The following is a 15,389-nucleotide window of genomic DNA, read 5'->3' on the forward strand; positions in this document are numbered from 1 at the left end:
TGCATGCAATTGGCTATTTCTTGAATCCAAAATATTTTTATGATAACCACTCTAAAAATAAGCAAGAAGAAGAGTTGATGACTGGGCTATACAAATGCATACAAAGGTTGATTCCAAAAATTAATCAACAAGATACGATTATTGAAGAGTTGACATCATATAAGAGAGAAGAGGGCCTCTTTGGGTTGCCCATGGATGTTAGGTAGAGAAAGAAAAAAGCACCAGGTATTTCGCTTTGTTAGCTTTTGTTAGTTGTTACTTATTAGTTTGTCTATTTTATTAAACTAGCCGCAAACCCACGCGATGTGGGAAACCGAGAATATTATCAAAATGATCATTTTATGGTTTAGATTTTAAAAGAAATTATTCCATTGCAATGACCATCATAAACCTTTTCAACAAACTTTAACACCTATTTCTCTGTTTAAAAGTCAAAAAATTAAAAGTACTGATTAATTTCCATTAGTCAAATGACTAAACTACAACATTCAAGCATTAACTACAACTTTTAATAGTGAACAAAGATAAACCATCTAAACCTAGGAAACAAAGCAAAAAACATTAAAAAAATTAAAACAAAAATAAATAAATAAAAACAGTAAAACACATAGAATTGCCACTACACCTTAATGAGAAAAAAAAAATGAACCTTCTTAAACTATTTACCCAAAAATCTTTGCTACTTTTATAACTTAATATATTATGTTACTAATTCAAGAAAAACATAAAAAATTACACACACACACACACATATAGCTTGAAAGTATAATCAACCTTATGCAATTCATTAAAAAGTAATGAGGTTAAAAAAATGAGTAATTGCCCTAAATATTAGATTTGTATAATCATAGTTTTAAGGCTTAGAAAGACTTTCACATAAATTTAGCTGGAAAAGTGAACTAAAATGCTACGTTAATGTGGCTCAACAAAATTATAGTAACAATAAATATTATGCTTAAGATTTTAGATATATGAGTTTGAGATCTATATTTTTTGTAATAAATTTGGATTTAGAATAGGTACTCTTAGGCCCACCACTCTATTTAAGAATCTGATAGGTATGTCATAGACCTGAACCCAAAAAGGAATCCTATCAAAGCATAAATCCCTAGCATGCATATTCCTCTCATAGTATTGAATCAAAACAAAGTGCTTATCAAAACTCCGAGGCTGACTTACCGGACTCTTTTTGTGAAAAACATTTGCAACCAAAATGAACTCTTCAGAGCCCATCTCACCATATTTGAAAACCATCACCCTTTGGACTAGAAAGGGATAAACGACTCTAGCCTTCAGTGATATCATCCATGAGAAAAGAAAAAATTGTTTCCCAATCCCCACAAAGAAATCCCCACAAGCCCTTCGAAAAACAAAGTTTAACTAATGAGACAGACAAGCCTTCAAGAAGAAGGGAAAGAAAATTCTACTGCCTAGGAGAAGTTAATAGTACTAACTTTCACTAGTGACAGAGGTGAATATAGCATTAGATAGTTTAGAGAGATTAGTGGGCAAAATTTGCCAGATAGCATGATTTTAGAAAAATTTTAGGAAACCAGCACACCGATGAAACTATTTTGTTAGTTAGACTGTTTTTGGAACTCAAATTTGCCAAACTCGAGTTCCAAAAACTGTCTAACTTACAAAATAGTTTCAAACGCATGCTATGTACCAAATTTTGTTCTAAAAAGCTACTATTTAGCAAATTTTGCCGAGATTTGTGATACAGAATCTTCTTTTATCCCAATAGGAGCATTGTTTTTCTTAGATATTGTAGATATAATGGAAACAAAATATACCTCAATTGCAATAGAAGTGATAAATAAATAAAATGTCAAACGAGATTCCACCTTTTATTTTTAATAAAAAGTTTCCGGTGAATCTTTACAAACATAGTGTGACTGTTTTTTTTTCTTCTCTAAAAGATAAAATTTTCATGTATACTAATTGGGGTTGATGCATTTTTAGTCACCAAAATTCCTAAGGAAATGATGAGAAGTAGCATGAAAGCTCTATTTCATTTACAAACACATAAATCTCATCACACTATTATGTATTTTTGTGATTAAAAAATGTAACAATCTTGGAAAAAAAAATATAGAGGAGGACTGCGAGCATGCAAGTGCAAAAATACTAGAACAAGGGAAGCAGTAGATGTGAGAATGGTATGATAACTACGTATGATCTAGTGGTACTTTGTTGAAGTCAGACTAAAGAAAATTTAATAAATGTAGTTTTTATTTATTATTATTTTTTACATTAATTAAATTAAAAGAGTAAGCATTCACATCCGCTTTCTCGAAACTATTCTGTTTTACTATCTTAAAAGCTACTTTATCAATTATACCATACAATTTTATAACACACTCAACATCCCAACTTTTATTTATCTCATCTATTCATTAAAATATTAATTTCACCAACTCTTTCTCTCTCTTCCTCTTCATAAAAAATAATTAAAAATACCCACCCACCACCATAAAATACAATATAAATCTTTTAGAGCACTCACAGCAGTGGTGCTATATTGCTATATTTTACCTCCTCAAACCCCAAAATTAGCACCCAGCAGTGGAGCTAAATCTATTTTTTTTAGCTCCATTGCTACAGTGCATGTCTATAAATAGATGTGCATTGTTCATGAGAGCTAAAAAAAATATCTATTATTTTATTAAATTTCTCTCTCGTCTTCCATTAAAAAAATATTTTCTCTTTCTTTCCTTCTCTCTCTCTCTCTCTCTCTCTCTCCGGCTTCTCTTCTTTCTTCCTCTTTCCTTCTCATTTTTTTTTTCTCTCCCTCATCTACTCTCTGCTTCGCTGATCTATTATGGATCTTCATCATTGCCAATCTTCATTGTCATCGCCCACATTGCCGTCCCACGCCGCTGACCCATCTCGCCCAGTCCTTCATCTCATTGCTCACCCAACGTCGACAAGCCTAGTCCTCTATCTCACCACCGATCCAAGCTCCATTGCCGACCTAAGCTTCATCGTCGATCCAAGCTCTACTGGCACCGCCTTCATCGAACTCAAGAGCACCGTGGATTTCGTGGTTGGATTTTGTGGCTGTGGTTGGATTTCGTGGGTTTCTCTAGGTTTCGTGATGGCGGTTTGGCTGGGTTTCATGGTGGCTGAGTTTCGTGGGTCAGTAGTAGTGTGGCTGTGTTGGTGGTGATTTGTGTGGTAGTTTTTGGCTAATTTGGATTTTTGGCAGTGGTTGTGGGTGGTTGTTCTTGGCTTGCTAGTTGTTGTTGGGTGGCTGTCGCGATTGTTTTTGGTTGGCAGTGGTTGTTGTTGGGTGGTTGTGGGCGGTTGTTCTTGGTTGGCCATGTTGGTGGATTAGTTTGTGGTGTTTTTATTGGAGTGAGATAGATTATTTTATTGTAGTAGATATATTATTTTATTGTATTAAAAGTTAAAATAGATCCACTTCTGCAGCATATGTGTAGATAAAATAGATAAAGTAATTTTTTTATGGAGTTAAATTGCTAAATTTTTAGTTCCACTGCTGTGGATGCTCTTACAAGTTACTATGCACGGTAGCATAATTGCAATTTTTTTTTGCAATTGCAAGACCAGGTAATGGGGGGTTTTGGGGCTCTGATACTAAATATTACTAACATATAGCATTTACAAGACTTAATGTGAATGCTCTAACCGGTGAACTAGAACTCTTATCTTAACATTAAAAAAAAAAAAAAACCTCTTAAGTCATAAAGCCTAGGCAGTTGTTTCCAAATCAAAGATCTTCTACTCCTAGGAAAAATTTGCCAAAAAGTGAAAATTCTGAAAAATTTTAGCTGGACAGCACGCGTTCAAACTTATTTAGTTAGTTAGACTTTTTTTGAAAGTCGAGTTTGGCAAACTCGACTTTGGGCTGGAATAAAGACACAATAGTGATGTTTTTTTTAGTGGCGTTTGTTAGAAACGCCACTATAGGTTCCCTATAGTGGCGTTTTCTATAAACGCTGCTATAGCCACTAAAAAAACGCCACTATAGTGTGTGTTTTCCAGCCCAAAGTCGAGTTTACTAAACTCGACTTTCTAACACAGTCTAACTTCCTAAATAACTTTGAACATGTGCCACGCGTCTAATTTTTTTCCAAGAATAGTCTGTTTGGCAATTTTTTCCTCAACTCCTACCTCCACTACTACTCACATATTTTCTCTCTATAGCATTGGCATTAGGATGAGGAGTCTAATTTCAAGCGCGAGACTGGTGGTGGGCAGGGCGACATGGTGTCAACAGCTGAAGCAGCCAATGATGCGCAGCTACAGCCTGATCCCTATGGTGATAGAGCACTCGTCGCGAGGCGAACGCGCCTACGACATCTTCTCCCGTCTCCTCAAGGAACGAATTGTCTGCATCAACGGACCCATCTCCGACGACACATCCCACGTCGTCGTCGCCCAGCTCCTATACCTCGAGTCCGAAAACCCCTCCAAACCCATCCACATGTACCTCAACTCCCCCGGCGGCGCCGTCACCGCAGGTTCATTCTATTCCACTTTTTCAAATTCCACATTGCTTCAAATTTGTTGATGGAAAAAAAATGGTTTCTTTTCTTGTTGAATTATATTTTCCTGGATTGGATTGGATTGAATTATACAGGTCTTGCAATTTATGATACAATGCAATACATCCGGTCTCCAATCAATACAATTTGTTTGGGGCAAGCTGCTTCGATGGCTTCTCTCCTTTTAGCTGCAGGAGCCAAGGGCGAGAGGCGGGCACTTCCCAATGCCACAGTTATGATTCATCAGCCTTCCGGTGAATACAGTGGGCAGGCGAAGGATCTGACAATTCACACGAAGCAGATTGTTCAGGTTTGGGATTCTCTGAATGCACTGTATGTGAAGCACACAGGGCAGTCATTGGAGGTAATTCAGACGAACATGGACAGGGATCATTTCATGACACCGGGTGAGGCCAAGGAGTTTGGGATTATCGATGAGGTTATTGATCAAAGACCGATGGCTCTGGTGACTGATGCTGTTGCTGGTAATGAAGGGAAGGACAAAGGGTAAGATTCTAATTAACCCTGCTAGAATCTTTTGATAGTTGTTATCATTTCTGGATTCAGCATGATTCTCGCCTTGTTTATGAAGAGTTTTAGGTTTGTCTGCGTAAATTATGACTATTATTTAGTTGGTTTCAGTTAAAGTTTAATGAATAATGTCTTTTCAACTGAACTGTGCTTCTAGACACTCAAAATTGAAGATGTTAATTATCTTGTCAATTCCTTTTACATTTGACAACCATATTAATGCAGTTGTGACTTGTGTCGTAACATATATTTGTATAAACATGAAAGTTAGAATCAAGCAGTGATTGAACATAGTAGTCTCCACAATTTTCAGGCACGATGTGATTCTTTAGAAATTTCTCATTTAAAAGCCCATGAGTGAGTTATTTGTTTGGTAGATGGTTTTAGTGCTTCTACAATGAAACGAAGGGCAGCTTGTGAGCTATATTTTGGTGTTATTCTTTTATTTTTACTATGACTCTGCACAGTTCAACTCATTCTTTTCTTGAGTACGTATGATCATAAACGCACATGACATGGCGTCTTTCAATGTTTTCCTCTTCCCCCCTCCCCCTTCTCCTTCCCTTTATTCTTTTTTCTTGGTTCATACTTTTTGGTTATTTGTTCTCCTTGTTTAATATGAAACAACACCCCATTGCCCCTTTTTCTATTTTTCGCTTCTCTAGGTAAAGTTTCAGCATCTCACTAGTATAACAGAAGTTGGTTAGGGAATGATAGTTATTGTGCTTGTAAATTGACCGAAATGCAAACCTTATTTTAGGAATTCAAAATATGTTTCCATTGATCGTACACGTGGGTTTTCACATAGGTGTAGAGGTTGTTAATATTTGTCAAGTTTTCATGCCTCTTATGCCTTGGGCAACACACATGCTACAATGGCCAGGACAAAGGTTGCACAAGTCCTAGCTACTGGTACACATTGTGCCTATAATTTTATGCTCGTATGTAGAATATATATTTCCTTAGCCTAATGACTGATAATGTTCTGATATGTGTCTTAACTTGTGAATTGTCATTAATCTTTGAATTTTACAAGCATTGCTTTCATAGGAATATGAAAGTCTGCATCCGTGTCTTATTAACTTAGGTTTGGAAATTGAGTAGATTAAGAAGTTTGTGAAACATTGCTTGATTCTGAGGCTTGTATTAGGTGTTGATCTGCCATGGTAAGAAGTATTACACTGGGGTGTTTAGTATTTACAAACCTCAATAATGATCTTAGAGTGGCATCATAAATATAATCTTTCTCTAGGTGCAAGTCGAGGATCTCCACATACCGTCTTGTTGTGTTCTTCCTTTTTGTTTCCCCTCATTTAGTGCATTTCTGTTTTTCTTTGTGTTGCTGCTTATTTTGGGTTTTTTTCTTTCTTTCTTTCTGGTCCTCCATCATTCGCAGGTCATCAAGGTTGTTGGTTGTGTAGAATAGTTTTTGGAGGAGAAATATGAGGTGTATACAATATTTATACTATTATATTTCCTTATGGTGTTGATGATGGGATATGGAAGAGCCATGAGCCAAGAAGTTCCATGGATGTGCCTGTGGAATAAGGAATGAAGGTACATTTGGTTTTCACCTCCTCATAGCCTGCTTACTGAGTCTGTTGATTGGTTTTACCCCTCTTTTGAGAGGGTGGATGGTTTATGGTGGGAGATATATAAATATATATATATATATATATATATATATATATATATATATATATAAAGAAGGGAAAATGCTGGGAGATACTAGATGCATGTTTGGTGCTTAGAGTTATATTTAGCAAATGCAGTTGATGAATTGTATGATGTGGTAGAGAAAGATTTGGGGTGTTTGCTTTTTGGATATATATATAGCTTCCAAAAATTTCTAGCCCAACATGTCTTTTCTCTTTAATTAAAAAGGAAGGTTTATGTGGGATGTGTCTCTAGATGAGGGTTCCGAGTATGTTTGATTCTTTTTTTGGAGTTGATAGTTTTTTGGTACAGTGGTACTCATTAATCCGTCGGGAGACCATGAAGGCAGTCATCAACCTGTTTACAGAGTGACAAAGAAAGGGAGCAATTTTAGTGTTTTATTTAGGTTGGGGAAGGGAGGCGAGCCATAATGGGAAAGTTAATTTCTCAATTAGAATGTGAATGTATAAGGTGAGCTGGAATTACATTGATTTTTTTTTTTTGGTTAAAATACATTTTAGACCCTTTAACTTTAGTGTTGTTGTCATTATGATCCTTTAAAGTTTCAAAACTTGCAATTAACCACAAACTTTTGCATTGTTGTCAATTTGACCATCCCATCATGTTTTGTTAACTATATCTAAATGAAGTCATTTGTTTTGAAACATTAAATATATAAAAAAAGTTTAAACTTGACAGACGAAAATGATAGTATTTTGAAAGTTCATAGGGTTAATTGCAAATTTGGAAACTTGAGGCACCAAAATGGCAACAGTTCAAATGTTCAAAGGATTAATTGCCATTTTTGAAACTTGAAGGAATAAAATGACAACACCACCAGAGTTAGAGGGACTAAAATGTATTTCAGCCTTTACATTTTCTCATGTCAAAAGATCTTGACTTTTCTTTCTTTTTGAATGTTTTAACTTATAGTTGTTGCTTGCTTTGGAGAACTTTTTAGACATAATTAGGTATTTTAGAATTGTAACAACAATGTTGGATGCATTAGTTATTGGTGATTCCAAGATAGTACTAGGAACCTCTATTTGTTTTTGAAATGGAGAGGGACCATTCAATGCCAAAGATTTAGCTTTTCAAAAATTTGAAGGTATACACGACATCGTGTCATTTAGCATCAATTATAAATTTTTATTTGGTGGAATGAGATTTTAAATGACATAGTGTCCATTAACCTGTTTAGATTTATGAAAAAAATGAAATTCTTACCATGAAATGAACCCGCTCTATTTCAAAGCAAATGTAGAGGGGATCATGATCTTGTAAATTATTAAAAATCATAGTTTTTTTTTTTTTATTTTTTTATTTTAATTTTTTTAAAATTTTTTATTTATAAATTTTAATTAATTATTTCATTTCTTTGGTGTGGCAATTTTAGAGTCTCTACCTTGCTGATAAAAGGTTGCTTTAGGTAAAATAGTTATAATCATATGATAATCTCACTACTAATGTATTTTAGTGCTTTTGTTTTTGACGTTATTTGCTTATAACTACAATTGTTTTTTCGTATATTAGCAGCTAATGACCTCTGGGTGAAGTTGTACGTATAAGATCCATTGGATGCATATAACTTACCCAAAAAAAAAAAAAAAGAAATCATACGCATTGGTGATGTTTACATTTTCACATTATAATTCAAAATACCTTTTTTTTTTATTATTATTATTATTGTTTATAGACAATTCAAAAGTTGTGAGAGGGGGTATTTGAACACCAGGAAGTGTGATTACTAGGGCTTTTGGCTTCGTCTATTAATGGTTGGGACAGTATGAACACTGCTAGTTAGTGAGACGTAAATAGGGAATAGATGAGTTTGAATTCCTAAGTTTCAGTTGAAGTCAACTGAAAAAGACTAGATGTGCACCACCTGTCAAGCAAGGTATACAATTCGGGTGCATCCTCGTCCACCTTGGGTTGGGATGTCGTCATATATATATATATATATATATATATATAAAAGATGGGTTCAAGTTACACATTTTTTAGACTTTAGATTTCTGAAAATTCTAATGGTTAGAAAACCACTATAATCCATGTCATCTTTAAAATTAATTGCCATATTAGCTTAACCTAATTAATTTGAGTGAATATTATATTATTTTCTTTTCTACTTTCTTTTTCTTTCCTAATTAATTCATCCCTAACCTTGCACAAGTGCCTATTCTTAATTCTTGAGTTGCAGATTTTCTTCCTCATAGCCTTATTCTACTCTGGTATTTACATATTGATTGTTTGATATGTGAGGTCGTTTGGCAAATGATTATTTGGGTCTAGATTTAGATTTCTTTATTTTGGATTCACAAATCTTGTGGTGGAATGTGAAAATCAACGGCAAGTGGATGCTCTTAATAAGGGAGATATTTATCTTAGTGTGGAAAAGTTACTATTAAAAGTTACTACCCGATTCGGCTAGGAATGATGCCAATATGATTTTTTTTTTTTTTAATTTTTAATTTTTTAAGTATGCTAGGGTTTATGATGTGATGAGATGCTATGATAGATGTATGTTAGGGTTATGGAACATTTGATGCCATGATAATTATTAGATGCGTGTTAGTGTGTGTGTGTGTGTGTGTGTGTGAGTATAGAATACAATGTTGAGCATTCCTTTAATGAGATTAAGATGTAAGACACAATGAGTGGAAGCCGACCCACATGTTAGGTGGTTTTGGATGCCTAACACCTTCTCAAAATCGTACCTAAACTCTGAACCTATACTCTAGTAGTAAGATCAGTCATTCCATGTAAGGGCCCTATATTCATGATTTATAGACCATAAAACTAGGTGGCGATTCCTTTTCTCCGCTGAGGTCCACTCGGCTGAGGTGTACACCCCAAAGAGGCACCGACCGCGCATTGCCCCCACACACCCTAGGATTTCCATGGCCTTTCTTTTCCGAAAATAGTTTTATACTCTTAAAAATAAGTTATTTTTTCCATAAACACTTTCCTCAAGTTAATTTTCATCTGATTGGGCCCTAAACTAACCTCGGGCCTTAAAGTTCTAGCATCATTGGGGAACGGAGGCTCGAGTCATAAGGGATATAAAATGTAGTGTCTATAGTATTGCTTCAGCCAGATCCCATTGGGCGACTTCTTGATCGGAAAATGTGTAATCTTCTCCTCCATCGAACCAATTGTGGGCACTATTAGTCTAGTGCTCCATATTGTCATTTTGCTCTTCTTCCTCACCCTTGTCATTATCAACCAAGACGAAGCATCGTCCTTCTTTGGTGGGTGAATTAGGGTCCTGTTCAATCCAGATGTGAGTTGGGGAGTATTTAACTAGGCCTTCTATATTGGTCCAATCATGGTCTTCCCAAGACCCAGCACCCCTAACCTCGGAGAAGTCGTTAACTCTTGTGAAGGTCCATGGCCTTAGAACATCCCTCAATACGGGAAAACATGGCCAGTCTCCTCTTGGGTCGAGTAGCTAGACATTGTGGCATGTGGAAAAACCGTACATGACACCCTTATGATAAGCACGTTTCCTAAATTAAAAGCCTGCTTTTATTTAGATGTCCTTAAGAAAATATTTAAGTCCATTTTAATGAAGGCTCAATTACAAAATCATTTCATTTCCTCTCATGTGTCTTATCCCTAGTTTCATAGGGCTTGGTCCATTTACAAAGTGCTCTCATTTTACACTCATGGGCTTTCATTAGAATGTGCTTATAGATTTCCATTCCTTTGTCTCAAACGTGGGCCAACAATGTATTCATAACTTTTGGGCTCTTCATCTTTCATTCATTTTTTTGAAGTAGCCTCCTAGCTAGAATACATTATGACCTTTCTCTCAAGGTCCATGAGTCTCACATCATCTTGGCCTTTACATGCAACAAGAAGGCCCAAAACTAAAGAGATTCATTTGACTTTGTAGGATTTGGGATGCTAGGCCCATAGCACATTTGTTACCTTAGGTCCAAGACTTTCTTTTTTAAAAAGGCCTTGATTTGGGCTTATGATAGCAAATGGGCTATGGTCCCATGAACCTTTCAAGTTAAGACATACCTTTGAGCTTTTGGGATTAGCATCTTATGTAATATCCCAGCATAATTGCATGATTAATTTTATGGATTTATATACTAATTATTAGCTTAATTACCTTAAGTACATAAGACTTTGATATTTTGATGATATAAAAGATATAGGCCTTTTTTTAAAAGTTATGGAAAGAATTTTTATAAAGGTAAGTATATATGTGCATAGTTATTTATTTTTTGGGCCTTTCTAGAATATAAGGTTATGGAGGGGTGGTAAGTAAATTTTGAGAAGTTAATGGGTGAGTCATCAACCCATTTCTTCCCCTAGCAAACACGTGCCCCACCCAAAATCTTCTCCCTTATCTTCTTTGCTGCACCAGAATGTATATCCCTTGTTTTTCATTCTTTGTTCTTCTTTCTTTGTTCTTGAATCGGCAACACCTCCTCTCACCAACAGCCCTCCTTTTCTCTCACTGAAATCATAGATCTCTCTCTCTCTCTAAGAAGAAATCAAACTTTTACTAAAGTTTCAGCTTCAGTTGTGGGTAAGTAAATAAGATTATTTTCTGTTATGGGTAATTTTAATGGTTTAATGATTTGCTTTAGTTTCCATTCTATATTCTCTAATTTGATTGTTAGAAGCTGGAATTTGTGATTTTGTGTTAGCAAGTTGAAAAATTGAAGATATTATGGTTAATTGGCTACCTTTTAATGTATCTTAACACCTATAATATAGGTATAAAAACACCCACACGAAATGAAGGCCAATTGCAATTAGTTGATTATTTTGTGAGAAAATATGTTAAAGCTGTCACTATGACAGATTTGGTGTTTACAATATGAAAAAGCTGGATTAAATCATATTATGTGAATTTGGATGCTAAGAGTAGTTCTTATGAATTCTGAGACACACATGGTTGTAATAAAAGTGGCCTCATAGCAATTGGATCAATATAAAAATAATGATTTAATTTCTAAGTGGAATGAAATTCTGTTAGGACAGATTTGTGTATGTTGTTTTGTATGATTTTTAGTAAATCATGGTTTTATGTTTTGGCCCTGAAAATGATATGAAATATACTAGACATCCAGAGATGTGGCTCTGTAAAATTGCATGAAGATTGGATGTGAATGGATAGCCCATTTGTATTTTATAAATGAGGTATTTGTTGCTGAAATAAGCAGTGAACAGTAAATGATATACCTAACTTTGAGGTTTAATTTTAAAGTTAGGGTAAATGATTTGAGCTATAAATCATAGATAAATATTTTGTATGCCTTAGTTTCTTTATGGTTTGGTACATCATGTGTTTGATAAATGTATCTTGTATTTGGGGAACCTTTGTGTGATGGGAATTAAGATTTTCTTGAGTTTGAAAGTTAGGTTGTGATTAATGTATAAGTTTATATGCTTAGGAAGATTTGTTAGTAATAAGTTTTGGTCTTTCATTTAGGTGACAAGAAAGAGAACGTGGACACTTAAGCTCCTCGTATTCAAATCTCTCGCGTCTTCTACTTTCAGGTAAGAGATATGTGATATGTGCGTTTGATAAGTATAAGAATTGTTTAAAAAATTTATTATGCATCAAAACCTTTTAATTAGACCTATTACATATAAGCATGATTTAAGTAAAAATATATGTTCATGAATTGTTGAATCCCATATATATGATAATTCTAGCATATTGATGCTATTACTTATATTACGAACATAATATTTAAGAATGAAATGGATACGCTACTGTTATGAAATATTTATGTAAAAACATAATTATCAGAAAAACATAGTTTTCGGGTTATTCCATTGTTATGATCTGAACTCAGCCAGTAGGGGTTATAGTACTAGCATTTCCATGGAAATTTTGATTGGCCAATATAAGTGGTGAAGACTCTGCTATACCTGTCCTTGTGGAGGATGCCAACCAACTCTCATGGTTGATTTGATCTGATTACACCAAAAGGGGTGTGATACTTTCTGATATGATCCTGAGATTTCCTAGCATTGTGGGGAATGCTGGATGCCTGACACAACGGGCTAGAAGCCTCCCAAAGTTATAACAGACTTACAATTGGACTAACTAATGTATTATTAATGAGCTATTAAACTATTTTGAATTTATAAGAAAAGTATGATGATCATTATAAGTCTAATGGAAAGTTTATGATAAGATGTTTATAGTCTACTTAAAAATAAGGTTACTGAATTATGTTTAAGTTCCTTATTATGTCTTTTTATTATCATATGAAAGGAAAATGATGTATTTTCATCTGAAAGTTTATAAGTTATTTTAAGAATAGTATGAATATTATTGAAGACTATTTACCAAAGGTGGAATATCCATAAAATATTTGATTTACATGCATTCTTATTAAATGCTTATGGAACTTAAAACCTTATTGGGTTTTGTAGCTTACCCTATTATATTTCAATGCACAAGTTCTTTCCTGGAAGCAGCAAGAGTATTAGAGGTGGCAAGGAATCTATGATTCTCGTTTGTTAGAATGTATAGTTTTTTGTTGTATATTAGTTTAGCTCTTTTGTTGTAGTGGAGGAATTAAGATGTACTTGATCATTTTAAGTACAGATGTATTTCAGAACCTTAGTTTGTTTTGAATCCCAGTTGTATGTCTTTGGGGTTAGGTTTGTAAATAAGAGTTTTGCTAAATTTTTAGTTATGTAATATTTACATGAATACCTTAAGTTTTAACCAGGTTGTAATCTTGCAAAGTTCGAGATGAAATGAAGTTTTCAAGTTTTTAAGAATTTTGTATATTATGGCTTTTATGCAAGGAAATAAAAAGGTATATAAGAAATGATTTTTGATAAGCACCTTTATCTTTAGTTGATTCGTGTTAGTATGAAGTTAAACTTGATATTAACATACCGGTCATGCTTTAAATTCTAAAGTATAGGTTTGGGTCGTGACATCTTATATGTGAGATACTTCTTTTCTTTTAATCCCAAATCTTAGGATATGCCATAACTTTTGGGTCATCCTTCCAATTTTAATATTTGTTTGCTTTCTAGAATTAGGTGATAACAAGATATATGGTTGAACAAATAAGAGATAAAGCTAAAGGGATAGATCAATAGGCCATTCACAACTAGGTGGATCATTATTCCAACCTTAGGCCTAAATGGGCCCTATATAAATTGGTGGATAAACCTTTAATGTACTTAAAGCCTATCATAAGCAATGCCACGAATTGTGAGTTAGTGAGATGAACTTCGGAAAGTCTTTGCCCTAAATAGAGCCTTCACTTTCCCACTAATCATCTATCATAGCAAAAGGGACAAAAGAACCAAGTGAGAGTGTGTGGAAAACCATATTGAAAAAGCCTTTGTTAGGGTTAGGAAATGGAACACATTGGAGTTAAACTTTTCTATCCCTAGTGGAGTCTCCACTATGGGCTTAAGCGTCCCTACCCCACTGCAAACGCAGCAAGGAGTGGTTTCATCAGAGGAAGTACACCTCAGCCTAGGGTGAACCGAGCAGACGGTGTAAACGGAACCATCACCTAGATTAGGTCTAGGAACGTGCTCTTGTGGAAGGACTGATCTTTACTAGAGTACATGTCCAGAGTTTAGGTATGGAGATGGAAAGGTGTTAGACACTCAACCCCATCCAACCTATATGTCAGCCTTCACTCATTATGTTCCAAATTCTAGTCCTATCAAAGGGTTTTTTAATAAGCTATTCTAAACTCTCTCTCTCTCTCTCTATTATGCCTCTAGCATACAACATGACATATCATCCAAGATACATCATGGCATTAGAACTTATCATTCATCAAGAAAATCATGCTTTATATTCAAGGGAAGCAAGCAATACATATAGTAATGCTCACAAGACAAAGACATCAAGAGTCAATACATGCACATTCAATCATCAAAGAAACATGGCATTTATCTAGCACGCTTGCCAACCATATTATATTCATCATTCAAATTAAATGCATGTTCATGTAATTATGCATAACTTACCTTATTGCATCTTAACACCTATACATCAATGCACATTCATGTTCATATGCAAGTTCATAGCGTTCATTAAGCACAAAAACCCTAATCATGGAATCTAAGCAAAGGAAGATTAAAACATGTTATACCACTAACCTAGGACCTAAACATGTGAGAAACAAACTAAACAGAAGCTAAAATATGCATTTAAACAAAATAAAAACCAAGAATTTATGGGCTAAGCTTGCATACATAGGGTTATGAAGCTACATACATGCACGAGCTTGCGTACATAACCTTGCTCAGAAACATAGCATACAACACCAATCAAAACCCATTCTAAACAACCTAACATTCTTTCTAAATAATCAAACAACAAAACTAAACTACATAGGAATATAGTAAAATGGAAAAGCATAGATAAAAATAAACAACTAAAAATATCAAAGCAAAAACACGTACCTTACACAAGAAGTTTTTAGAGCTTGATTTTGGCCGTTCCCTTTAGTCAATTTACAAAACAAAATATCCAAAGCGTTAGTAAGTTTAATTAGAAGGCTTTGGACTAAAATAAGTCTCAGCCAAGAAATTTAATTTAGGATGCTTCTCAAACTAAAAAACTTCTCTTGAATCACTTTTTGGAGTAGAGTATGTGTGTCTTTAGGAAAAGGGCTATGGGGCATTTTTATAGTGTTCAAAGAGAAGGGGCAGAGGCAATTCCAAGTG

At 34.6% G+C, this 15,389-nt stretch overlaps 1 protein-coding gene across 1 annotated transcript; it reads left to right on the plus strand.

Moving 5' to 3' along the window:
- Positions 1–3,708: 3,708 nt before the first annotated feature.
- Positions 3,709–13,409, plus strand: LOC115982812 (ATP-dependent Clp protease proteolytic subunit 2, mitochondrial-like). Its single transcript, XM_031105531.1, has 4 exons — positions 3,709–3,753; positions 4,137–4,490; positions 4,610–5,021; positions 12,157–13,409. Exons 2-4 carry the CDS (start codon positions 4,187–4,189, stop codon positions 12,158–12,160), a joined length of 720 nt encoding a protein of 239 aa, XP_030961391.1. The 5' UTR covers positions 3,709–3,753; positions 4,137–4,186; the 3' UTR covers positions 12,161–13,409.
- The last annotated feature ends 1,980 nt before the right edge of the window (positions 13,410–15,389 follow it).

The sequence above is a fragment of the Quercus lobata genome, chromosome 3, assembly GCF_001633185.2.
Source record: "Quercus lobata isolate SW786 chromosome 3, ValleyOak3.0 Primary Assembly, whole genome shotgun sequence".
Classification (NCBI taxonomy): Eukaryota; Viridiplantae; Streptophyta; class Magnoliopsida; order Fagales; family Fagaceae; genus Quercus; species Quercus lobata.